The sequence below is a fragment of the Monodelphis domestica genome, chromosome 4, assembly GCF_027887165.1.
Source record: "Monodelphis domestica isolate mMonDom1 chromosome 4, mMonDom1.pri, whole genome shotgun sequence".
NCBI lineage: Eukaryota > Metazoa > Chordata > Mammalia > Didelphimorphia > Didelphidae > Monodelphis > Monodelphis domestica.
The window spans coordinates 380,232,585-380,257,280 of record NC_077230.1 but is presented as its reverse complement, the minus strand read 5'-3'; the positions used below and the strand labels follow the sequence as shown (position 1 = coordinate 380,257,280).

General features: G+C 48.5%; 2 protein-coding genes across 3 annotated transcripts; one reads left to right on the top strand and one right to left on the bottom strand.

Annotated features, from left to right (window-relative positions):
• The first annotated feature begins 14,496 nt into the window (after nucleotides 1-14,496).
• On the top strand, nucleotides 14,497-17,878 carry FAM110D (family with sequence similarity 110 member D). 2 transcript variants are annotated; one of them, XM_007491347.3, is made up of 2 exons: nucleotides 14,497-14,625; nucleotides 16,803-17,878. In XM_007491347.3, exon 2 carries the CDS (start codon nucleotides 16,825-16,827, stop codon nucleotides 17,650-17,652), a length of 828 nt encoding a protein of 275 aa, XP_007491409.2. In that variant the 5' UTR covers nucleotides 14,497-14,625; nucleotides 16,803-16,824; the 3' UTR covers nucleotides 17,653-17,878. The 2 variants fall into 2 exon arrangements, with proteins under 2 accessions (XP_007491409.2, XP_056651477.1); XM_056795499.1 differs by having other exon boundaries at nucleotides 14,521-14,689.
• On the bottom strand, nucleotides 17,853-23,702 carry C4H1orf232 (chromosome 4 C1orf232 homolog). Its single transcript, XM_056795500.1, has 4 exons — nucleotides 22,729-23,702; nucleotides 20,553-20,636; nucleotides 20,297-20,394; nucleotides 17,853-18,710 (listed from the first exon to the last, which is right to left on the bottom strand). The coding sequence occupies exons 1-4, from the start codon at nucleotides 22,810-22,812 to the stop codon at nucleotides 18,425-18,427; spliced, it is 552 nt and encodes a 183-aa protein (XP_056651478.1). The 5' UTR covers nucleotides 22,813-23,702; the 3' UTR covers nucleotides 17,853-18,424.
• Nucleotides 23,703-24,696: the final 994 nt, after the last annotated feature.

Sequence of the window (24,696 nt, the reverse complement as noted above, 5' to 3'; positions counted from 1 at the left end):
AGATGCTGCCAGGTTATTGTTGGGGGCCTGAGCTTGTGGCACTTGTTTGCAGAGGAAAGCCTGTCTTATGATGACTCAGGTCATCAACTGGAAATTTATAGTGTGAGGTGTGTGTGTGTGTGTCTTCCTGCTGTTTGTAAGTGTATGTATTATTCCTGGTTCTGAGCCTCCCCTCCCTCTTCATTCCCAGAACAGTTTTGAGGAAAAGATAATCAATTCCATTTTTGCCCAGGTTGAGTTTGTGATACCTGGGGGGTGGGACACATTTGTTCCCAAATGTCTCATGGGCAGCTGGGAATGAGGGAGAAAAATGGAAGCTGGATATTTTGATCTGAGTGTCATCTGTATAGAGGTGACAATTAAATCCATAAAAATGAAGGAGATCACCAAGTACAAGAGTGTAAAGAGAAAGGAGAAGAGGGCCCAGGACAGAGCTTTGGGGGTCACCAAGGCAGTTAATGGGTATGCCAGGAATGATGATCCAGCAAAAAGAAAAGGAAAGAATTGTGAGATAGGGAGGAGGAGAATCAGGACATATTAGTAGCATAAAAGACCACGGAGGCAAAAGGGTCCAGAAGAAGGGGATGCTCAACACAGCCAATGGCTTCCAAGAGGTCCAGAAGGAGCAGGATTGAGAAGAGGTCATTCGTTCAGTCATTTTTTCAGTGAAGTCCAACTGTTCATGACCCCATCTTGGCAAAAATATTGGAGAGGTTTGCTATTTACTTTTTCAGATCATTTGACAGATGAGTAAACTGAGTCAAACAAGATGAGGTGATTTGTCCAGGGTCACACAGCAATGATACTAGAGAGGTTTATCATTGCCTTCTCTAGTTCATTTTATAGATGAGTAAACTGAGTCAAACAGGATGAAGTGATTTGTCCAGGGTCACACAGCAATGATACTAGAGAGGTTAACCATTTCCTTCTGTAGTTCATTTTATAGATGAGTAAACTGAGGCAAACAATGTTAAGTGATTTGTCCAGGGTTACACAAGAAAGATCCTGGAGAGGTTTGTTATTTCCTTTTCCAGCTCATTTGACAGATGAGTAAACTGAGTCAAACAGGGTGAAGTGACTTGCCCAGGATCACACAGCTAATAACTGTCTAAGGCCAGAGTTGAACTCAGGAAGATGGGTTTCCCTGTCTTCAGGCCTGGTACTCCATCCACTGTGCCACCTAGCTGTCCTAAAAGAGGCAATTACCTGTGGCAATTAAGAGATTCCCAGTAACCCGGAAGAGGGCACTTGGAAGCTGAGTGCTGTCAACAACCATGTGAAGAAAATTACAATTGGACTTTTACAAACCCGTTCAGAGTTAAGTGACTAGCGCAGGGTCACAGAAATAGTAAATCCTGGAGGTAATATCTGATCCTTTGGCTTGACTACAAGTCTGGAAGCTGCATCACTCTTCTCAAAGATGATAATGAGGGAAACGGGTGGAAGCAGTGATGGAGCTGATAAGGGTGGTGATTGGTGTAGTTATTGTCCTTTCTCCAATCCCTGCTCTGGTCCAGGAGATTGAAGCTGGGTGTAGCAGAAATACCAGCGAGCCCTGAGGACAGAGGCCTGATGTCTGTGCCCATGGCATGGTGGGAGGTGTCCACATTTCCTTTCCAGGTAGATGATGGCTGGGCTGCCCTGCCAGGAGACCACACCCCACGTTGGGAGCCAGGCTATTGTTGAGGCTGAGCTCTTGGCAGTTCTTTCCAGAGGAAAATCTTCTCCCAGGGGACCCTCCTCTGGTCATCAGTGTGGAGATTTATAGCCTTGGGATTGGGGGGGAGCGCTCTCTTTCCGATGTTTTGGGCTTGTCCACCATCCCTGGTCCCAAGCCTCCCCTTCCTCCTCATTCCCAGAATATACGCTGCTCATTCCCAGCACTGAATCCTTAAAGGTTCTGCTCAAGGGGCAAAGAGGTCTCCTCTGGCCCCCCTTTCACCAGCTGCTTGGGTCACCCTACCCACCTTCCTCTCTTACTTTTCGTGACTTTTTTCTTTGTCATTATTCTGGATAGATCTCTATGCGGGGGTGCTGTCTCCCCAGACAGCATGTAAACTCCTTGGGAACAGGGATTATTTCATTCCTCTTTAATTGCTTAATTTCCCAACCTCCTGTTGAGGACCTTTTTTTTCCCCTGTTAGAGGCAGGAGATGAAAAAAACTGTCTCCCTTTTGTCTTTGAATACCCAGCACCTACAGTAGGGCATCTAGGGGGTACAGTAGATAAAGTGCCCAGACTGGAATCAGGAAGACTTGAATTCCAATCTGGCCTCAGATACTTACTAGCTGTATGACCCTGAGCAAGTCACTTCTCCCTGTTTGCCTCATTTTCCTCATCTGTCAAATGAGCTGGAGAAGAAAATGGCCAACCACTCTAGTATCTCTGCCAAGAAAACCCCAAATGGGGTCATAAAGAATCAGATATGGGTGAAACAATTGAACAATAACATTTACCACAATGCCTAGCGCATCTAGTAAATGCTAACCGAAGGCTCAAAGTATTTAAGCTCCATCCCAGGATTCACACACACACACACACACACACACACACACACACACACCCTAACTCATGATAGTCTCTCCCTTTGTGCAGTTGTCCCATATACACCATCAGTCACATGCCAGACCACTAGAAGAACAACAAAGTGTTTTGTCTTTGGTCTAGTTCTAGTCAATATTTTTCTCAATGACTTGGATGAGGGCATAAATGAGATGTTTATTAAATTTGTGTGTGACATGAAACAGGGATTAAGAACTAAGTAATAATCCAAAATGATCAGGTAAGAAAAATGGACTGAATTTAATAAGATACCAACAAGGGTAGAACATCCAAATTGAGAGGGAACTGATAGAACTGGGACTTACTAGAAATAACTGAGCCGGGGGCAGCTGAGTGGCTCAAGCCTAAAGACAGGAGGTCCTAGGTTCAAATCTGGCCTCAGACACTTCCTAGCTGGGTGACCTGGGTGACCTGGACAAGTCACTTAACCCCCATTGCCTAGCCCTTACACTCTGCCTTGTAACCAATACACAGTATTGACTGTGTAAGGATTTTAAAGAAAGAAAGAGAGAAGAAAGAGAGAAGAAAGAAAGAGAGAAGAAAGAAAGAGAGAAAGAAAGAAAGAGAGAAGAAAGAGAGAAGAAAGAAAGAGAGAAAGAAAGAAAGAGAGAAAGAAAGAGAAAGAAAGAGAAAGAGAGAAAGAAAGAGAAAGAAAGAGAAAGAAAGAAAGAAAGAAAGAAAGAAAGAAAGAAAGAAAGAAAGAAAGAAAGAAAGAAAGAAAGAAAGAAAGAAAGAAAGAAAGAAAGAGAGAGAGAGAGAGAGAGAGAGAGAGAAAGAAAGAAAGAAAGAAAGAAAGAAAGAAAGAAAGAAAGAAAGAAAGAAAGAAAGAAAGAAAGAAAGAAAGAAAAAAAAAAGAAAAAAAGAAAGAAAGAAAGAAAGAAAGAAGGAAGGAAGGAAGGAAGGAAGGAAGGAAGGAAGGAAGGAAGGAAGGAAGGAAGGAAGGAAGGAAGGAAGGAAGGAAGGAAGGAAGGAAGGAAGGAAGGAAGGAAGAGAAAAAGAGGAAAGAAAGAAAGAGAAAAAGGAAAGAGAGAGAGAGAGAGTGAGAGATAGAACTACTGAACCTAGTACTGATTTAGCAAGAATAATTAGTTCAAGTAGGACACTCCCATACATATGGGTAGGCTCAGGCCTCCTTCCCTAGGATTCCGATGGGGATACTTTTTGCCAAAATTGTTTATGTAACAAGAATGCATTCGGTTCATTATCCCAAAGTCAGAACTGTTACATGGATTGGTCCCTGAGGGTTCTAGAGTACCAGAGAGACTGGACTGTCTTCTCTAATGCTGACCAGACCATCAATTCCAAATCCAATGTCTGGTTCTGGATACTGGAAGGCATGTTGATAAACTAGAACCCCTCCAGAGAAAGGAAGCCAGGAGAGTGAAGAGGACTGAAAACCATGCCACCCAAAGGCCCACTGAAGGAACTGGGGATGTTTAGCCTTGAAAAATTAAAGCTAGAGGTAAGGGTATGAGACTACGATGGAATTTGTTTTGCTTGATTCCAGAGTGCAGAACAGGGTGGAAGGTACAGGGAGATAAATTTTCTTTCCTGTTAAGGAAATATTTCCTGACAATTTAGAACTGTCTCAAAGTGAAATGAGTTCTCTTGAGAGGTACAGAGTTCCTTGACACCAGAAGTCTTCTAGTTTGGACTAGATTAGGAAGGAGTTATGGAATTTCAAAGAGCTCTGGGATCGAAGGTAGGAGAAACCTGGTTTTGAACCTTGCATCCAACTTATAATAGTTGTGTCACCATGGGCAATGCCACTTAGCCTCAGTTTTCTCACCTGCAAAATGGGGATAATACTCTTATCTCACAGGAGTGCCTTGAAGATCAAATGAGATTATATATTTCTAGAAAAGGAGCTGGGAAATAGGGTGGGTGGTTTGGTGGTGTAGGGTTAACAAGGAATTAATGGTGAGCAGACCAAAGGAACCTCTGGATTGGCAGGTCATCAAAAAGCCCTTTCTATTTTACTCATTGTTCATTTTCTTTTCATCTAGTTATAAGGTCTAGGGTCATAGGATTTAGAGATTATGAGGTCCTACATGTGTGTTTGTGTTTTTTTCCACTTTTGATGTATCTTGCCCAAGCTGCCACACTTAGATTTATTAACAAAGGACAGAGATAGAAAGCGCAGCTAGATGGTGCAATGAGTAGAGCACCAGGCCTGGAGTCAGGAGGACCAGAGTTCAAATGCAGCCTCAGATACTTACTAGCTGTATGACCCTGGACAAGTCACTTAACCCTGTTTCAGTCTGTTCATCTGTAAAATGAACTGAGGAAGGAAATGGCAAACTACTCCAGTGCCCCTGCCAAGAAAATCCCAAATGGGATCATGAAGAGGCAGACATGACAAACAACTGAACAGCAGGGATAGGGGATGGATCAGAGATTCCCCTAATATAGAGAGCTCCCAGATTAAGGAAACTCCATCAATGCAGGCTAGAACCTTTTATGCAAAACTTCTGGTCTTAAGAGAGTTATCTAAAGCTCTAAGGAGTCCAGTGACTTGCTCAAGATCTCACAGCCAGGCTATACCAGAGACAGAACTCACACCCAGTCTTCCAGTCTTTGAAGCCATTTTCCTGGCCACTAATGCTCCAATCCTTGCAATGACTTCCTATTTATTGCCTCCCTAGTGAAGATCTAACTCTGGTATTTAAAGCTCTCTGCAAATCTAGCTCTATCTTTCCAGCCTTATATTGTGTTTGTCATCCATAAATACCCCACACTTCAGAACAAAGAGGCCATTCTCCTATTAGGTATATGCAGTGTCCCATCACCATACCTTTGCTCAGGCTGTGCCAAATGCCTGAAATGTCCTTTCTCCCAATCCCTTGAGAATTGCTAGCCACCCTGTAAAATCTAACTCCAATCCGCTCCTCAACTCAAACCATCTTTCTTTGGAAGTCTTTTCTGATTTCTTCTGTCAGTGGCAACCTTCCTCATCTCTGGCCCCGCAGAGCACCATGTTCTGTCACACTTATGGATGAGGCAACTTTAGAGTGCTTTGTATGTGGGTCTTTCTTATCCTTCTACTGGACTGTATGTTACACAAGGATGAGAAGACATTCCTGCCTCAATCCTGTACCTGCCTCAGCCCCAAGAATAATGTCCTTGCATTTAAGAAATGTTCATTAAATCTGTATTAACTCTTATTGGAGAGTCCTTTTTTCACCATTCTCTAGTGAGGTGGGCAGCACCGATGCCTCATGGTACAGATGAGGAAACATAAGGCTCTGTTGGATAAGTTCAGTGATTTGCTAGAAGTCCCAGCTAGAAGGCAGCCAAGTTAGGACTCACCAGCTTTTCCCAGAGCTTCCTTTCTTGGGAACTCTTTCCTTTTTAAAAAAACACTTACTTTCTGTCTTCCCAAGGTAGAAGATCAATAAGGATTAAGCAATGGGAGTTGTCACTTGCCCAGAGCCATATGAGACCAAATTTGAACCCAGGACTTCCTATCTCTGGGCTGGATTCTCAACCCACTGAGCCACCTAGCTGCCTTCAAAACCGTTTCTTTTTCCCCAATGTCTCTATTACCATTAGGGGTATCTCCCTGGGCAATCACTCAGGCTTCAAATCTCTGTATCATCATCGCCTTCTCATTCTCACTCACCTCCCCAGAGCCAATCTCGTGCCAGTCTTATCATGACCACCTTTGCAACATGTCACCTCTCATACTCGCACAAGTTGCCACCCTAATTAAGGTCCTCATTACTTCTTCCTTTGTTTACTCATTTTTCAGCCCTCTCTGACTCCTTGTGAACCCCATTTGGGGTGTTTTTGTCAAATATACTTAAGTAAGCATGTCATTTCCTTGTCTAACGCATTTGACAGGAGGAAACTGAGGCAAATGGAGAATGGTGACTTGCCTAGGGTCAGACTGCTAAAAAGTGTCTGAGGTCAGATTTGAACCTAAGTCCTCCCTACTCTAGGCTTGGCTCTCTATCCACTGGGCTAACTAGCTGCTCCCAGGATTCATGTTTTTCCCTTTCTTTGCTAAGCACAGAATAAACATAAGCATAATACCTGCTTAATAAATATTCATTTACTTGACTCATTTCTGCCCCACTCCTCTGTATTGGGGATCCCATTCCCTGCTCTCCCATCTCCTTAGCTCTGAAGCTCATTGGAGTGCTGCCACTTCTAGACCCCCCAAATCCATCCGCACCCCCCCCCAAGGAGAGAGGTTTCTTTTCAGGGCTGTCAGTCTGGCCCCTTTCCGAATCCTAGACTTGATCCGAGAATCAAACTTGGGCAGAAGAAGGAAACAAAGGTCTTTTCGGCTCAGACCTCGAACTCCCCTCTCCCCCTCCTCATCCTGACTGCCCTGTGGGCGAGGCGGCTCCGGTAACTGGGGCAGGAAGAAGTCTCTTCTGGGAGTTCCCAGGGGACCTGAGGCCAGGAAGGGAGAGCATCCTGCTCAGGGAAAGTGGGGGAGGAGGGAAAAGTGGGAGCAGAGACAGGAGAAGCACTAGCTGGGGCAGTCCTGAGGGGAAAGAGTAATCCATTGGGAGTTAGAGACCCTGGGTAAGGATCCAAGTCTGTGTGATCTGGAGAGGGTCCCAATCTGTCTGGGCTGCTGTCCATGCTTCCTTAGTGGTCAGATGAGGAGCTGGGCCAGACCAGGAGCCCTTATCCTGGTTCAGAGAGCTTGTTCTGTAAAGACACTGTCAGAATGGAATTTCAGTGTCTTTGTCTAAGAAGGGTTGGTTCCCAGAGCTTCTCTGGAGCTACTGGAAGGGTCCATGACCCAAAACAGGTTAAGAAGCCTTGTGCTAGATGGCCATTAAGGTAAAACCATCTTCAAGCATTTATCAAGTATTGGCTGTGTGCAGGACCCAGAGCCAAATACTGGATCCAAAGCCAAGGGAAAAATAACTGCTCTCATTAGAGGGCCTTCCATTCTAATGAGGGAGATATCAAATAGGGACCAAAAAGCTATCACTTGCAGATTAGGGGGAGCCAAAGGGCTGATTGGGAAAAGCCCCTCTGAGAAGGTGGGAGCTTCAGCCAGGGGATTCTACGAGCTGAGATAAAGAGGGAGGAAATTCCAGGAGTGAGCTACAGTCAGTGCAAAGGGATGGAGATGTTCGGCATGAGCCCTAGGAACTGGCCCCCTACCCTTTCTGAGCTGTTCACATGATCCTGGTCTTCTCCTCTGGGGATTGTTCCTTGACTAATTCCACCTGGCTCTTTCAGTCTCCACCTCTCTCTGCCCCTGCTCCTCTGGAGACCTGTCCTACCAGATCAGGAGCTCTCCCAGGGAGAAATGCTATCTCCTCCCCTCAAACAGGGGAGCTCCTTCAAAGGCAGAGGGCCAGACAAGCCCATCCTTGAGATTAGAGCCTGAGGCTTCCCTCATCTATTTTGATTTTTTTTTTTTTTTTTTTTTTTTTTTAAATATATTTTATTTGATCATTTCCAAGCATTATTCGTTAAAGACATAGATCATTTTCTTTTCCTCCCCCCCACCCCCCATAGCCGACGCGTAAGTCCACTGGGCATTAGATGTTTTCTTGATTTGAACCCATTGCTTTGTTGATAGTATTTGCATTAGAGTGTTCATTTAAAGTCTATCCTCTGTCATGTCCCCTCAACCTCTGTATTCAGGCAGTTGCTTTTTCTCGGTGTTTCCACTCCCATAGTTTATCCTTTGCTTATGAATGGTGTTTTTTTTTTCTCCTGGATCCCTGACAGTTGTTCAGGGACATTACACCGGCTTCCCTCATCTAAATGGGAGTCTGCCCCAGGACCAGGGCCTCCCCTTCTCTTCCTTTGCCCCCTGGGTAAGCTTTGAAGAGCTGGGGATGAGGCTGCATGGACTCCTGGCTGGGGGTAAAGGCTTCACAGGCAGTCCTTGTAGACCAAATCAAGCAGGGCTCTTGTCAGACTCAGGGGCAGCCTCCTGCTGGTCCCCACCTCCCCCAAGAGGAGGGAGGTTTCCTGCCTTAGACAATGTCCCAGCTGGACCCAGCCCAGCCTCACAGGCCACTGCAAGCTTAACCCCTTCACTGCCAGATTCCAGATTGCTTCCCAAACTGACCTGGATCTTCCTCTGGAGCTGAACATGTGCTTAAAAGGGGGGATGGGGATAGGGGAGAAGGTCCAGAAAAATGACCTTTCATAGCCCCCTCCAAGTTGTGAGGATGGACCTAGGAAAATGCCATATGCACCTACTGGCAGGCATATAGTAGGTGTTTAATAAATGTTTGTTGGTTTATTTAAAAAAAAAAAACTCTTGTGGGCAGCTGGATGGCTCAGTGGATTGAGAGCCAGGCCTAGAGATGGGAGGTCCTAGGTTCAAATCTGGCCTTAGACATTTCCCAGCTGGGTGATCCTAGGCAAGTCACAGCCCCCATTGCCTAGCCCTCACCACTCTTCTGCCTTGGAACCCATACACAGTATTGATTCTAAGACAGAAGGTAAGGGCTTAAATTAAAAAAAAAACAAAAAACTCTTACCTTCTATATTATTTGGGGTTTTGGTTTTATAAGATTATTAAATGAATTATATGGAAATAAGTTTTTGTAAATCCTTTACCATTCCTGGGTCTCAGTTTTCTCATCTGTAAAATGGGGGTAATGATGGGAAAGAGATGGCCCCTGACATCTCTTCTGGCTCTAGCTCTCAGATTCTAATCTTGAAGACCCCTTCCATTCTGATTTGTTCTGTTCCAAAGTCCCTTCCTACCCTTTCGGGCTGTGGGCTTATCAATCCATTTTGCTCCTGGAATATAAACCTGTGGGGAGAGCTTCCCCTTTCCAAAGCATTTTCCTACCCAACCAGACTCTCATTTGATCCTGTCAGGGAAATAAGGCAAGATGGTGTATCATGGCCATTCTTCAGATGAAGAGCTGAGGTCCAGAGAAAGTCCAACAGGGAATCAATGACAGAGAAGGGGCTGAAACCCAGGTCTCCTGCCTCCTACTTCTAGGAGAGAATACTCTATAGAATCATGAAGTTAGCACTCAGGTGACTAACAACCCTCCTAAGTGATGCTGGGAGAATGTTTTTAAATGCTTAAAGTAGGGGGCAGCTGGGTGGATTGAGAACCAGGCACAGAGATTCAAGATCCTGGGTTCAAATCTGAATTCAGACACTTCCTAACTGTGTGACCCTGGGCAAGTCATTGAAACCCTGAGCCTCTGTACAAGGCTTTGCACCTCAAAGTCTTGTAAGGATTAAATGAGATCTCATTACCAAAGCACTCTTTAAATGCTGGCTATTAGCACTTTGTCTCACTGAAGCACAATGCATCCATGTTTGCCCCACCGAACATCGGCTCAGCATACTTGGACCTACTTGGAGCTTTCTTGACATCTTCAGGGGTTGTCGGTGGGCTTTGGGGATGGCCATTGGTCATCCCCTCAATCTTTAAAAAAAGTTTTTTTAAACCTTTACCTTTTGTCTTAGAATCAATACTATGTATTGGTTCCAAGGCAGAAGAATGGTAAGGGCTAGGCAATGGCGGCTAAATGACTTGCCCAGGGTCACTAGTAAGACCTAGCCCTTAATGCTCTTCTGCCTTGGAACCAATAAATAGTATTGATTCTAAGATGGAAAATAAAGGTTATTTAAAAAGACAGACAGAGAGAGAGAGAGAGAGAGAGAGAGAGAGAGAGAGAGAGAGAGAGAGAGAGAGAAGAGAAGAGAAATGCAATGACCCAGGACAATTCTGAGGGACTTATGAGAAAGAACACTATCCGCCTCCAGAGAAAGAACAGTGGGAGAAGAAACACAGAAGAAAATCATCTGATCAATCACTTGTTTACATGGATATAGGATTTGGGGTTTTGGTTTTAAAAGATTTTAAAATGTATTAGCTATTACAAAAATGAATAATATGGAGATGGGTTTTGAACAATAATACATGTATAACCCAGTGGAATTGCTTGTCAGCTCCAGGAGAGGTGAGGGAAGAGGGAAGGGAGACGACATGAATCAGGTAACCATGGGGGAAATTTTTTTAAATTAAAAAATAAATACATAAAACTGGCCATACACCATCCCTGGTTTAACTTTGATGTTCAAAAGATGGACTTTTATTTCAGAGTTTTCCTGAATCCTGGCCTGGTGCTCTATCCACTACAGTGTCACCTAGCCTCCCATACATATCCTTTGATCCAGTCATCCTACAATTAAATATGTATACCAAGGAAGACAAACACAGAAACAAAGGTCTAATACATGCCAAAATAGTAATAGAATACTCTGTGGCAGAAACAAAAACAAAAACTAGGGAGCAGGGGTAGCTGGGTAGTTCAGTGGATTGAGAGCCAGACCTAGAGACAGGAGGTCCTGGGTTCAAATCTGACCTCAGACACTTCCTACCTGTGTGACTCTGGACAAGTCACTTAATGGGGATTGCCTAGCCCTTCAGGTTCTTCTGCTTTGGAACTGATGATTCTAAGACAGAAGGTAAAGGGTTTTCCCCACCCCACTGAAAGTATGTATTTATTATCAGGCAAAACATATTTCCATATTGGTCATTGTTGTAAGAGAATACTCATATAAACCCCACTCTCCCAAATAAAATCGTAAACAAACTAATGTGAAAAATCATCTGCTTTGATCTGCAGCTGACTCCACCAATTCTTTGTCTGGAGGCAGATAGCATTCTTTGTCATAAGTTTTGTTGTTTTATTTCTAGAAGGGAAAAAACTTTAAAAATAAAAAAAAAAATTTAAGAACTTCACTGGTCAGTAGAAGCAGGAAGACCATAGGCACCAGGACTGCCCCATGGGCATGAGAAGACCTGCAGCAGGACTATGGAAATGATCATTACAATCACTTGGGTCCAAGCTTGGTCCCAAAGAAGAGCTGTAAGAAGGCACCCCGCCTCGCTTCCTTGGCAGAGGAAGGGGATGATGGGTATGAAACACTATTAGACCTTTCAGATGTGTTCCTTCTTTTCAATGAATTGTTTTTTCTTTTTTTTCCTGTTCTTTGTTATAAGGGTAAGTTCAATAAGAAGGGAAGAGAGGGAAGTATACAGTGGGGAACAGAAGCCACCTTAGGCAAAAGATATCAATGTAAATTTATTTTTAAAAAATCTTTGTAATTTCCCAAAGATTATGCATCTCTCTTTTCTCCATCCCGGAGGCCCTTAATCACTGCAGGAGAGAAGGCCTGCCTGGAATCAGTCACACTCTCCAACCCTCCCGGAAACTGAGCCAGTCAGTAAGGGATGGGGGAGGGAAGGAGAGTAGCTAGGGATCTCTTTGTTCCCTGGACCTCCACTTCCTCAGCTACAAGATGAGAAGGCAGGACTGGCTGATTGTTAGATCCTTTTCTAGCTCTAACTCTATGTTCTCTCCATTCACATTGGAAATAAGCTGAGGCAGCTAGGTGTCTCAATGGATATAGAGTTAGGCATGGAGTTGAGAAGACTTGGGTTCAAATCTGGCCTCAGACACTTCTTAGCTGTGTGATCCTGGGCAACCTCCATTGCCTAGTTCTTGCCCTTCTGTCTTGGAGAAGGAAGGAAGGAAGGAAGGAAGGAAAGAAGGAAGGAAGGAAGGAAGGAAGGAAGGAAGGAAGGAAGGAAGGAAGGAAGAAGGAAGGAAGAAAGAAAGAAAGAAAGAAAGAAAGAAAGAAAGAAAGACAGACAGAAAGAAAGAAAGAAAGAAGAAAGAAAGAAAGAAAGAAAGAAAGAAAGAAGAAAGAAAGAAAGAAAGAAAGAAAGAAAGAAAGAAAGAAAGAAAGAAAGAAAGAAGAAGAAAGAAAGAAAGAAGAAGAAGAAAAGAAAGAAAGGAAGGGAGGAAGGAAGGAAGGAAGGAAGGAAGGAAGAAAGAAAGAAAGAAAGAAAGAAAGAAAGAAGAAAGAAAGAAAGAAAGAAAGAAAGAAAGAAAGAAAGAAAGAAAGAAAGAGAAAAAAGAAAAGAAAAAAGAAATAAAAAAGCTAGGGATGATAAAACTAAACTTGCCCACTGAGCTACAGAATCTGAGCCATTTGCCATCTCTGTAAAATGACTAGCTAGCATTTAAGATGTCTCTTCCAGCTCTAAATCATGTGACCATAGATCCAAATATTAGGCCTCCTACTTATCAGCTGTGTCCCTTATCAAATCTCTGCAGCTCTCCAGTCCTGTTTCTTCATCTGTAAATAAGGATTTTATTTTATTTATTAAAAAACCCTAACCTTCCATCTTAGAATCAATACTGTGTATTGATTCTAAGGCAGAAGAGTGGTCAGGGCTAGGCAATGGGGGGTAACTGATTTGCCCAGGATCACCCAGGTAGGTGGTATCTGAGGCCAATTTTGAAACCATGATCTCTTTCTTGTCTCTAGGTCTGGTTTTCAATCTGTTCAATCACCTAGCTGCCCCATAAATGAGGATTAAAAAAAAGAACAACCATTTAAATCTTTTTCTTTTTTACATGTAAACAAAATTGTTGACATGTTTTTAAAATTTTGGATTCCAAATTGTCTCCCTCCCTACCCTCTCTCCTCCTTGAAAAGGCTTTGATATAGATGACACATGTGCAGTCATGCAAAACATTTCCATATTAGTTGTGTTGCAAAAGAAAATATAGTCCCCAAACTCAGATTGTTTTCATTTGCATTTTTCTAATCAACAGTGATTTAGAGCATTTTTACATATGACTGCAGATACTTTTAATTTCTTCATCTGAAAACTCCCTGTTCATATCCTTTGACTGTTATCAATTGGGGAATGGATTATATTCTTATATATTTGGCTCAGTTCTCTATATCTTTGAGAAATTTGGTTATTAACAGAGAAACTTGCTATGAAAAAGTTTCCTCCCAGTTCCCTGCTTTCCTTCTAATCTTGATTGCATTGGTTTTGCTTGTGTAAAGAACTTTTCAGTTCCACGTAATCAAAGTTATCCATTTTACATCCAGTAACATCATTATGTCTTGCTTGGTCATAATTTCATCCCTAATCCGTAAACATGACAGGCAAAATATTCCATGCTCCCCTGATTTGTTTATATCATCCTTTACATATAAATCATGTACCCATTTTGCCCTTATCTTGGTATACTGTATGAGCTGTTGGTCAATACCTAGTTCCTGCCAAACTGCTTTCCAGTTTTCCCAGAAATCTTTGTCAAGTTATGATTTCTTGTCCCCAAATCTTGAATCTTTGTGTTTACTAAACACTAGATTACTAAGTCATTGACTGCTGGGTATTGTGTACCTAATGTGTTCCACTGATCTACCAGTTTATTTCTTAGCCACTATCAGCTTGTTTTCATGATTATCCATTTGTAATATAGTTTGAGATCTGGTACTGCTAGACTACCTTCTTTCACATTTTTTCCCCCTTGATAGTCTTGGCCTTTTGTTCTTCCAGATGAATTTTATTACTTTTTCTAGCTCTATAAAATGATTTTTTAAGTAATTTGATTGGTGTGGCACTAAATAAGTAAATTAATTTAGATAGAATTGCCATTCTTTCTTTATTTTTTTAACCCTTACCTTCAGTCTTGGAGTCAATACTACATATTGGCTCCAAGGAGAAGAGCAGTAAGAGCTAGGCAATGGGGGTTAAGTGACTTGCCCAGGGTCACACAGCTGGGAAGTGTCTGAGGCTAAATTTGAACCTAGGACCTCCCATCTCTAGTCCTGATTCTCAATGCACTGAGCCACCCAGCTGTCCCCTAGAATTGCCATTCTTATTATATTGGCTTGAGCAGTTAATCTTTCTCTAGGTGTTTAGCTCTGAATTGATTTATGCGGGTTCATTTTAGATCCTGCATCTTTGCTGACACTTAATTAGTGCCTGAGGATTCTGGATTCGTGACTCTAGAGTCCCTTCTAGCTCTGAGCTGCTGATCTGGTCCTAAACAGAGGAGGGACGCTACAGAGGCTCATCGGTCATACTGGGGGAGAGGAAAGAAGGGGTTAATGGAGGCTGGGCTAGAGGAGAAGGAGGGGTTAATCCAGGGACACCGAAGAAAGGCCAAACCTTTCCTGCTGGGAGGGGAGTCGGGGATGGGCTGGCTATGTGCCGCCTCAGCTAGCTCTGTCCTTCCAGTCTGCCCGCATCTGCCTGGTGCCCTCCTGGTCCGCTCCCAGGCACCTGGAGTGAGTATTAGACTCTTCCCGCCGCTCGCTTGGAGCAGGAGGGCTGCCGGACCCCGACGAGGAGGTGGGGAAGGTGGAGTTGCTGCCTGGGCAGTGAACATCCTGAGGTCTGGCCCCTGGACAGACCTGGGGCCGTGGAGCGCCGGGACCTTAGGGACGCCCCCCAGCCCCCTTAGGATGTGTCTGCAGCTGGAAGGAGAGGGAGTGGGCGGCTGGGTATTTTGGGTCCTATGATTAGGAAGAGCCTGTAGTTTGAGGCTTTTTATAGCTCTAGAGCTGGGGAGGGGGTGGATGGGGGAGAGTGGCTGTAAGCCTGCCCTGGCCCTGGGTTCCAGACCCACGTTAGAGCCACAGAGGGTCCGTTTTGGGGATAGATCCGGCCGGAATCTGTGCTGGTGCTGAACTGAGTCCTGCAGCTCCCCACCGCACGCCCATCTGGGGTTGATCGCACCTTCTCTCATCGGGGGAGTCAGAGAGAGAAACGAGGAGGGCTTGACTTCCTGGCCCCCTTCCGCCGCTCGCACCCCCCAAACCACCTGGCTGTCTCTCTGCCCACCCCAACCCCCAGCTCATCTTTGTTTCTTTGTCTCCTCTGTCTGTATTTGTATGCGGGTCCAGATCCCCTCCCTCTTAGCCCCCACTGCTGTGGGAGTCTAGATCTGGGGCTTTGAGGAGGGAAAGGGAGGGCACTCTCCCCATATGCCCTGTTTGGGTCATTCTCCTCTCCTCCCGCCTGGCTGCACTCTCTGGCTGCTCTCTCCCTATGCCCCACTCAGCTCCCCAAGGCTGCTCCTCCTCCTCCTCCTCCCCCCCCCCCCAAAGCCTGTGGTCAAGGGGCAGGCAGGATGTGAGGATTGGAGCCATGTGGGTGGCCGGTCCCTGTCCTGCCCGGAGCCCTGGGGGCTGCTTCTGGATCTCTCAGAAATCGGTTTATAGCCTCTGTAGCCGGCTGCCCTCCCTAGGCAGAAGCCCAGGGGGGAGGGGGGAGGGGGGCTCTCTGGTTCTCATAACTAAGCGGCTGATAGCACAATGGAGTAGGAGCCTCAGGGATGAAGACTGGAGGTAGGGGGTGGAGGAGATTCTAAGATTTAGAGATCCACTAGTGCAACCCTGGGTTAGAGCTGAGGAAACTGAGGCTGAGAAGGGAAAAGAGACGAATGCACTTCCAACAGGAAGGAGATAGGAGATGGGATGTCTAACAGGAAAGCTGGAGTGAGGAAGATTGTCGGTGTGGAGGCAGGGGACTGGACAAGTTGGCCCTGGTGACCTGCTCCCCTCCCCTCCTTCAGAGGCCCGGAAGGGCCTGGGCAGGCCCTGGACTATGATTACTGGAGGCTCCCACCCTGCGGTTACATCCTGGACCTCTGTGGAGGCGGGAGGGGCGGGGAGGGCAGCTGAGTCCTCTAGCCCAGAGTGGACAACTTTGTCTTGGCCTCTGGAGCTTTGGGGCTGGGAAGAGGTATTTTTTCCGGTTGAAGCCACTTTCGGGATTTGGGCTGGGTCAGTCCTTGGAGGAGGGGAGCCATCTCTCTTGTTCAAGAGCTGCCCTCCATTCCCACTGAGCCAAGCCTCCCACCCAGCTCAGGAATGTGCCCTCCATGACCGGGAAGGACCCGCTCAGTGTGGGGTGTCCGAGAGGAGTTGGGGGTCTGGGCCCCTCGTCACCTAGCCCAAGCTCAATGTCTGGCCACCCTGGCTACCTCCACCCACTCCAGCTCCCTGTTTTGTTTTTAAACCTGTGCCTTCTGTCCTACAATCAATACTAAGTATTAGTTCCAAGGCAGAAGAGTGGAAAGGGTTGGGGCAATGGGAGTCAAGTGACTTGCCCAGGGTCACCCAGCTAGGTAGTGTCTGAGGCCAGATTGGAACCCAGGACCTCCCATCTCTAGGCCTGGATCTCCATCCACTGGACCATCCAGCTGCCTCCAGCTCCCTGTTTTTAAGGGGGGGGGGAGAGGGTGGCAGTATAATATGGTTGGAAGAGCCTCAACCAAAGTTGGAAAAAACCAGTTCTAATCTTGGTTCTGCCCCTGCCTGGCCGGGCGACCCTGGGCCCAGAGTCACGGGCCTTCAGCCAGCACCTCTCTAGCCAGCGCCGTTGCTCCCTGACGCCTCTCGGGCGGGCCAGGCTCGCTCATGGGCCGCCTCCTTCATAGTCTTTCTTCTCCTCCCCACAGACGGTACCGGGGCCCATGGGGCATGGCCCACCCCTTTCCTGCCGAGATGCATTCGACGTCAGCGGCTACCCCATCCCCTTCCAGGACCCCCAGTGCCGTAGAGAGGCTGGAGGCAGACAAGGCCAAGTATGTCAAGACCCAGCAAGTGATTGCGCGGCGCCAGGAGCCAGCCCTTCGGGGAGGAACAGGCCCCCTGACCCCGCACTCCTGCAATGAGCTCGAGACCCCGGCCTCCCCCCGGCCTCCTGGGCCAGCGCGAAGAGGGAGCGGCAAGCGACTCCTCAGGCCCGACTCGCTTATCATCTATCGGCAGAAGAGAGACTGCAAGGCAGTGAACAAGGAAAATGCCAAGGGGCAGAGCCTGGTGCGACGTCTCTTCCAGGGAGCCTCCCCGGATTCTCCTGGAACTCCCGGCCCCGTGGAACGCGGGGCTCCAGGGCCCCGAGCAGGATGGGCCGCGGCTGGAAAGGGTCCAGGAGCTCCCCAGGCCACCTCTCCCGAGCCAGGCAAGCGCGCCCTCTGCCCCACGTGTTCCCTGCCCCTGTCTGAGAAAGAACGCTTCTTCAATTACTGCGGGCTGGAGCGGGCACTGGTGGAGGTGCTGGGGGCCGAGAGGTTCTCGCCCAAGACCTGGGAGACGGACGGCAGCCCTCCCCTGGGCAGGCCCAGCTCGGAGGGGGGCAGCGAGTGGGATTCGAGCGGGGGCGATGGCGGCGGCCGAGACTCTGAGGCAGGCACGTCTAGAGATGGGCAGCCCCCCGTGTCTGTGGTGGAGCGAAACGCCAGGGTCATCAAGTGGCTCTATGGGTGCCAGCGGGCTCAGGCACCCCCCCTGGAGTCAGAAGTGTGAGCGGCTGGGAAGGGAGGGGACAGGCGGGCGCAGGAGCTGGGCTCTTCCCTGCCCACGGATCGCAGAGGGACGCCCCGGGCCTGGGGCTCCAGCAGACGGGGCCGGACCCGGGTTGGAGTCACTGGGGAGAGGGAGGGTGCTCCGTGGCTCCTGTGGAGGCTTGGGTTGGGAGGGGGCATCAGGGCTGTGTCCAGGAGACATGCGGAATAAAGTGGATTTTATTTAAGCCTGGTCCTGTGTTGGGGGAGGGGGCATGAGGAGGCGGGTGAGAGCCCTGGCTGCAGAGGATGCTGGGATTCCCTTCTGGTGGATGCAGGAAGGGGCTGGGGAGAATCGGGACAATAAGGTAACGCGGGTGTATTGAATGAAGGCTGCCAAGCCTATCAGAGGGAGGGTAGCCGCCGGCCCCTTTGCCCTCTCTCCGGCCGGCCCGGGTGATGGCCAGGATAGACTTCCTGAAGTCTAGCCCCAGGCCCTCCTGCTGCACTCACAACCTTATCTGAGCAGCGGAGGGGGCTTCTCCCTCCACACCCCTGCCCTTCTGTGACTGGTCTTTGGGGAGACTGAAGGCCAAGTAAGGAGAATGGATCTGCCTGGGGCAGGGGCGCTTTGGGCGTCCACACTCCCCCACCCTAGCACGTCCTCTGCCCCCTTTCCTTGGGGCCCCTGGGGTGGGGGACAAGGAAGCATCTGGTCAAGTGGGACCTCTTGGTTCCAGGAGGGCCTTGGTTGGGCAGCTACGAGTGGGAGGGGGCACAGGGATGGGGGGCAGCTAATCTCCTTTGGGGATGGCTTTGCTGCGCATCTCGGCCAGTTTGTTGGTGAGGAAGCCCCACTTGAAGCCAGCTGCTGGGTCGGCCTCAGAACGGTCATCGGCTCCATCGTCCCCCTCTGGCTCTGCCGCCCCCTCACCCTGGAGCATGGCCTGGGCTGCTGTCTCTGCCTCCTGGGGCTGCTGCTGGAGATGCTGCTGCTGCTGCTGCCATCTGCTAGCGAAGGCATCCCAGAAGCCTGGCCCTTTGGGGGCCTCCTCTGAGGGGGGCGGTGCCGCCAGGGGACTGCAGGGGTGACAAGGCGTAAGGGTGAGGGTGAAGGGGAGATGGGAATGTGTCAAGGGAAAAGGGGGAAGGAAGGCCTAGAGGCTCGGAGCTCGAAGGGACCTTAAGGACCCATATTTTTCAGAGGAAGAAACTGAGGCTCCGAGTCACATAGCTAATAAACGTCTGGGGCAAGATTTGGACCCAGTTCTTCCCCACTCCAAGTCCAATGCCTTCTTCTTTTGTTTGGGGTTAAACGAGGAGGTTGTTGAGATCCCTTCTAAAGCAAAGTCTGTTATTTCATGATGGGATGTGAGTGCGAGACAGGAGGGAATGGGAGCCCCAGGGGTCTTTGCGGAGAGGAGGGGGGAGACGAGTGTGTGCCAGCATGTGTAAGGGCACACAATGTGGAGGGGGAGAAGATTGTGTGCAAGGGGAGAATGGGTTAAGGTTAGGTGAGAAGAGCTTTTGTGATATGAAGACAGTGATAGGGAAGGGTCTCAAGAGGGAGGCAGGGAGCATTTCTGAGGGGAGACATAAGGGTGTATTTGAGGGGGGAGCTGAGGTGAGGATGGGCACAGAGATATGGGAGGAAAGGGATATGCACGTGAGTAGGAGCAGGACTAGCTAGGGAGGCCTGTTTGTGAAAGGAGGTAGGTTTGTGTCCAAGAATGAAGGGATGTTGACGGGGCATCCAGGGTAGGGGGCAATTAAGGAAGTGGAAGGGTTGGGCAGAGATCTCTGGGAGCAGGGAGAAGGAAGGAAGGAAGGAAGGAAGGAAGGAAGGAAGGAAGGAAGGAAGGAAGGAAGGAAGGAAGGAAGGAAGGAAGGAAGGAAGGAAGGGAGGGAGGGAGGGAGGGAGGGAGGAAGGAAGGAAGGAAGGAAGGAAGGAAGGAAGGAAGGAAGGAAGGAAGGAAGGAAGGAAGGAAGGAAGGAAGGAAGGAAGGAAGGAAGGAAGGAAGGAAGGAAGGAAGGAAGGAAGGAAGGAAGGAAGGAAGGAGGGGAGGGAGGGAGGGAGGGAGGGAGGGAGGGAGGGAGGAAGGAAGGAAGGAAGGAAGGAAGGAAGGAAGGAAGGAAGGAAGGAAGGAAGGAAGGAAGGAAGGAAGGAAGGAAGGAAGGAAGGAAGGAAGGAAGGAAGGAAGGAAGGAGAGAGGGAGGGAAGGAGGGAGGGAGGGAAGGAGGGAGGGAGGGAAGGAGGGAGGGAGGGAAGGAGGGAGGGAGGGAGGGAGGGAGGCCACTACAAGATCATCTTATCTCCCTGGGCATGATGGCACTTTTCCAGATGGCTGAGGGAAGAGGCCACCCAGCCAGGCTTTGGCAACAAGATGAAGCAGTGATCTTCCCAAGAGAGCCATCAACTTGCCCCTTCTCTGAACTTGGAAGAATAACAAGCATGCACCCAGACTTGGCCAGGATTCACAGACATGAGCACAGACCCACAGACACAGAGTAGATCAGACCCCAATCCAGCCTCAGATGGGATATGCTTCGAAAGGCCAGAGAGGGAAGATCTCAGGGTATAGGTCCAAAGTCACCCTCCCTTCTCCCCATGCCCAGCCTGAGGTCAGGAGGAGCCACATGACCAGGCCTTCCCAGTCCCCTCTTACTGGTCAGCACAGGGTTCCGAAGGCAACAACTTGTCTTCATCTTCTTTGTTGAACAAGGATGACATTGTCCTCCAGCCTTTAGCTCCAGCTCCCTGGACCTGGGGGAGGAGGGGGTAGGGAGAAAGAGCAGCAGTGATAGAAGCAGCAGTCTCAGATGAACTCCCCACCCTGAATCAGGGGCACAACTCCACTGGCCTTCCCTGGCCTTCCCTCCCACCTGGATGGATGCTCTGTTCCCAGAGCTGGGCAGCCTTACCCTTCGGGCCAGCTGGGACATGGGGTTGCCGGCCTCCTCTGTCAGCTGCACAGCTTCCTGGTCTGCTAGCGCTGGACTCTCTGTCTGTGACACAAGCCCCAAGCCCAGCTGTGATAGGGCACCCTCCAAGTCCCCCCTCCCGCCATCTCATCCCTCAAACATATGCTCATCTGGCTCCAAAATCGCTCATCTTTGTTTCTTCCTCAGATAGATGTACCTATCTGTCCCCTCCTGCTCACACTGGTCTTCCTCTCCCACATGCAATTCCATCTTCCTTTCCCAGAACCTCATCTCCTCCTCCCTCCCATGTACAACAAAATCGTTTTTCCTCTTCATACAGACCATTCCTTACTTATACACATATCTATACAGACACGTCTCTTTGTGCTTTCCTGAGACTGTCCCCAATCTTCATGTACAGAGTGTCCCAACTGGCTTTCTAAAGTTTTAATAAACTTAAGATGTTTGCAATATTCTGTACATATCTTGTTTGTTTCCATTGGATATGACCCATTTAAGGTTTTCTTGTCAAAGATACTGGAGTGGGGACCAGCTAGGTAGCACAGAGGATTGAGAGGGATGGGAGGTCTTGGGCTTACTTTCTAGCTGTGTGACCCTGGGCAAGTCACTTAATCCCCATTGCCTAGCTCTTACCACTGCTCTTTTGCCTTTGAACCAATACATAGTATTGATTTTAAGATGGAAGCTACGGGTGACTTGCCCAGGGTCACACAGCTAGGAAGTATCTGAGGGCAAATTTGAATCCAGGACCTCCTGTCTCCAAGCCTGGTTTGCAAGCCACTGAACCACCTTGCTGCCCCCTCCTTGGAATACTCTTGACAAGGCAAGATTCTTGGGAGGCCATGGACCAAAGTCCCCTAGTTATGATAAGCAGGCATAGATAGGTCATTGGTTATCAGAGAGTATGCCTACATCCGTAAGATAATACATCCATGGGAGGACTAGAGTGTCCCATCTTTGATGTCAGAACAAATAGTCTGGGTCAGTTTGATTAAAAACCCCAAAGGTAAACTTGGCCTCTTTTGTCCTTTGCTGGTGTTCTTACAAGTCCAATCTGGCACCACTCCCTAGGTCCTGGGAAGATGCCTGTCTCCCTGGGGCCTAAGGTCTCTCTCTCTCTCTCTCTCTCTCTCTCTCTCTCTCTCTCTCTCCCTCTCTCTCTTTCTGTCTCTCTCTCTGTCTCTCTCTCCCTTTCTCTCTCTCTCTTCTTCTCTCCCTCTCTCTCTTTCTGTCTCTCTCTCTCTCTCTCTCTCTCTCTTCCTCTCTCTCTCTTCCTCTCTCTGTCTCTGTCTCTGTCTCTGTCTCTCTCTCTGTCTCTGTCTCTCTCTGTCTCTCTGTCTCTGTCTCTCTCTCCTTTTAGCCTTTTCTGCCTCTCCCTCCCTATTCTGTTGTCCTGCTCCTGTTTCTTTTCCCAAGTTCCCCTCTTTCCCTTTCCTAATTCCTTTTGTCCTAGAATGTCAGGACTAGAAGGGGCCTTAGAACATGGACTATCAGAACTGGGAAGAGAGCTTAGAACAGAGAATACATCACTGGCAGGGCCCTTAGAACAAAAAATATCAGTGCTTAGAATGGGCTCGAGAACAGAATTCGAGACACTTGAGAAATCATCTAGCCTAGGAGTTCTCAAATTTTCTGATCTCAGGACCTCTTTGCAAACCTCTTAGAAATTATTGTGAGAAACAAAAGGAAATTATTGTGGACCCCACATCCCTTTGCCCAGACAATTTTAGGTGGGTTATATTGTCAATATTTCCTGTATCAGAATTTTTACACACAGTTGTGACTTTGTGGACCTCCTGAAAAGGTGTTAGAAACTCCCAAGAGTCTGGGACCACACTTTAAGAACTTTGGGTCCAATAAAATAGTCCTCCCCTCTTTTTAACATAGCACAGTAGTTAGCACATAGTAGGTATTACTTAATACAGGTTGGTGGTCTGGATGACTGACCAAGGCAGAGATGAATGACTTGTTTAGGCTCACACAACAAGTTAATAGCCAGGCCAAAAATCAAAGCCAGGTTTCTGAAGTTCCAGTCCATTGCCTTTTTCAAAATACCACCAGCTTCCTTTTCCTCATTTTCCTCCCCCCCTCCTCCTTCCCTATCACTTTTGCCCCCAGCTGACCTGTGCCACCTGTAAGCACCCGTGCCACCCACCTCTTCTGATAGCTCTTCCCCGGACTCTCCACCCAGGGTCTGAAGCACCTTTGATTTGTAGGTCTTCCAAAAGGCTTGGTTCATGGCTGTAGGGGCACCGTCCAGGGCACAGGGCAGGTGATGGCTCAGTGGGTGCCAGTGCCCATCTCATAAGGCCACTTGGCTGGGCCTGGCTCTTGCCCTCTGGGATCAGGTGACCTCATTAAAGATAAACCAGCTTTCCCTTCCTGGCCCTGTGCCTCGGAGGCTGGAACCTGATCTAGAGGAATCTGGGATGGGGAGAGGGACCCCACCTCCCTTTTGCTCCCATGGAAGCTGCAGGGCCCATGACAACTGAGGTTCCTCCTCATCCCACTGGGATGGGGACTTTCTAACTAAAAGAATCAAGGGATGTTCCGAAAGTCCTTCCCCAAATCCTTTCCACTGCATTCGTCTCTGGCCCTAGAAGCACACTCCCCAGTGGGAGCACAGCTCCCCTCTAAAACCCCACCCTGGGGGGCAGAGCCACATCCTTTTCCCTCTCAGCGGGGCCCTGCCTATTTATTGCCCTTGCTTGGGCTTAAGGACCTGGCTGATACCTGGTGACGAGGGTCCCAGGGAGGCCCTTCAGCCCCCGGAAACACCAATGCTCTGGTCTCATATTTCACTGCATTGTCTGGACCCGTAACTGATTCCCCCTTCCTGGACTGGGGACACTCAGCCTGTGACCCTGTCTCCTGGCAACCGGCTCCAAATAGCCCAAGTCCCTGAATTATTGCTGAGCCCCAGACTGCTGGCTGCTCATTCCAGCTCTGGTTTCTCCCAGTCTAGGAGGAAGCAGGGCCCTGGGGAGAGATGGCTCGCGTTGGAGGGCAGCTCCTTCCCCCTCACCTCCAGCCCATCCTCTCCTCTCTAACCCTTGCCTGCCAGCCTGGAACAGAGAGATCAGACAGGCAGGCCCGAGCCCTGAAAACACTCATCCCCTGGAGCTCCAGGGAGGGATTCTCCCACGAGAATTCTCCTCCCCTCGGCCTGAGTGAGCCCAAGGTCACCTTCCCCCACCGCCCACTTGCCCCGAGCATCCCTGGGATGCCCTCCCTGTGGGCCGCTAGCCTGCCACTCCTACACGAGTCTAAGATAGAAGGCTGGGGGACCTTGGCTCAGGGGGAACCCCCAGGGATCCTCAGGGATTGCCTGGAGAGGGTCCCACTCCATCTAATGATTCAGCCCAGGCTAACACACATGAATTAAGAACTTGAGACTGTATGAACAAGGCTGGGTGCTCAGAATCAGGGGAAAAAACCATCCAGGCAGGGAGGAAAATAGCAACTATCATTTCCAGCTGTAATTAAGGCCGGAGGAGACAATCCCGTCGTTCTCTGCCTTCAACAACTTCAGCTTTTGAAGAGCTCTCGGCTTCATTTGGGTCCTCCCAGCAGCCAGCAGTGCGATTCACAGAATCAGAGAATTTGAGACTTGAAAGGGACCTCAGTGGCCAGCCATCTAGTCCAACCCCACGACAATATACCTGGGAAATGGGCCGTCAAGGAGGAGGCACCCATCCCTTCTCCAGGGGGCCCATCCCACTCAGGGCAAAGGCAGGACAAGTCATGGGCTACAGTGTCCACAGGCAATAGTGAGGTTCTGTGTTGGGAGTCTCTCCAGAGGCACTTCCTAACTCCCAGACAACTGAGATAAGACCTGACACTCAGAAGGTCTGGGTGATTTGCCCAGTGTCGTGCAGCTATGAAGTACGTGAGGCAAGATGGAAACCCAGGGCTTCCTAGTGCTTAGCACAGAGCATTTAATAAGGTTTTTTTTTTTAATTCATTTATTTATTTCTGACTAAAAGTCCAGTACTCTAGACAGGATGTCATAATGTTTCTGTGTCTCATACATTTTGTTGGGGTTCAGTCATTTTTCAGTCATGTCTGACTCTTCATGACCCCATTTGGAGTTTTCTTGGCAAAAATACTGGGGTGGTTTGTC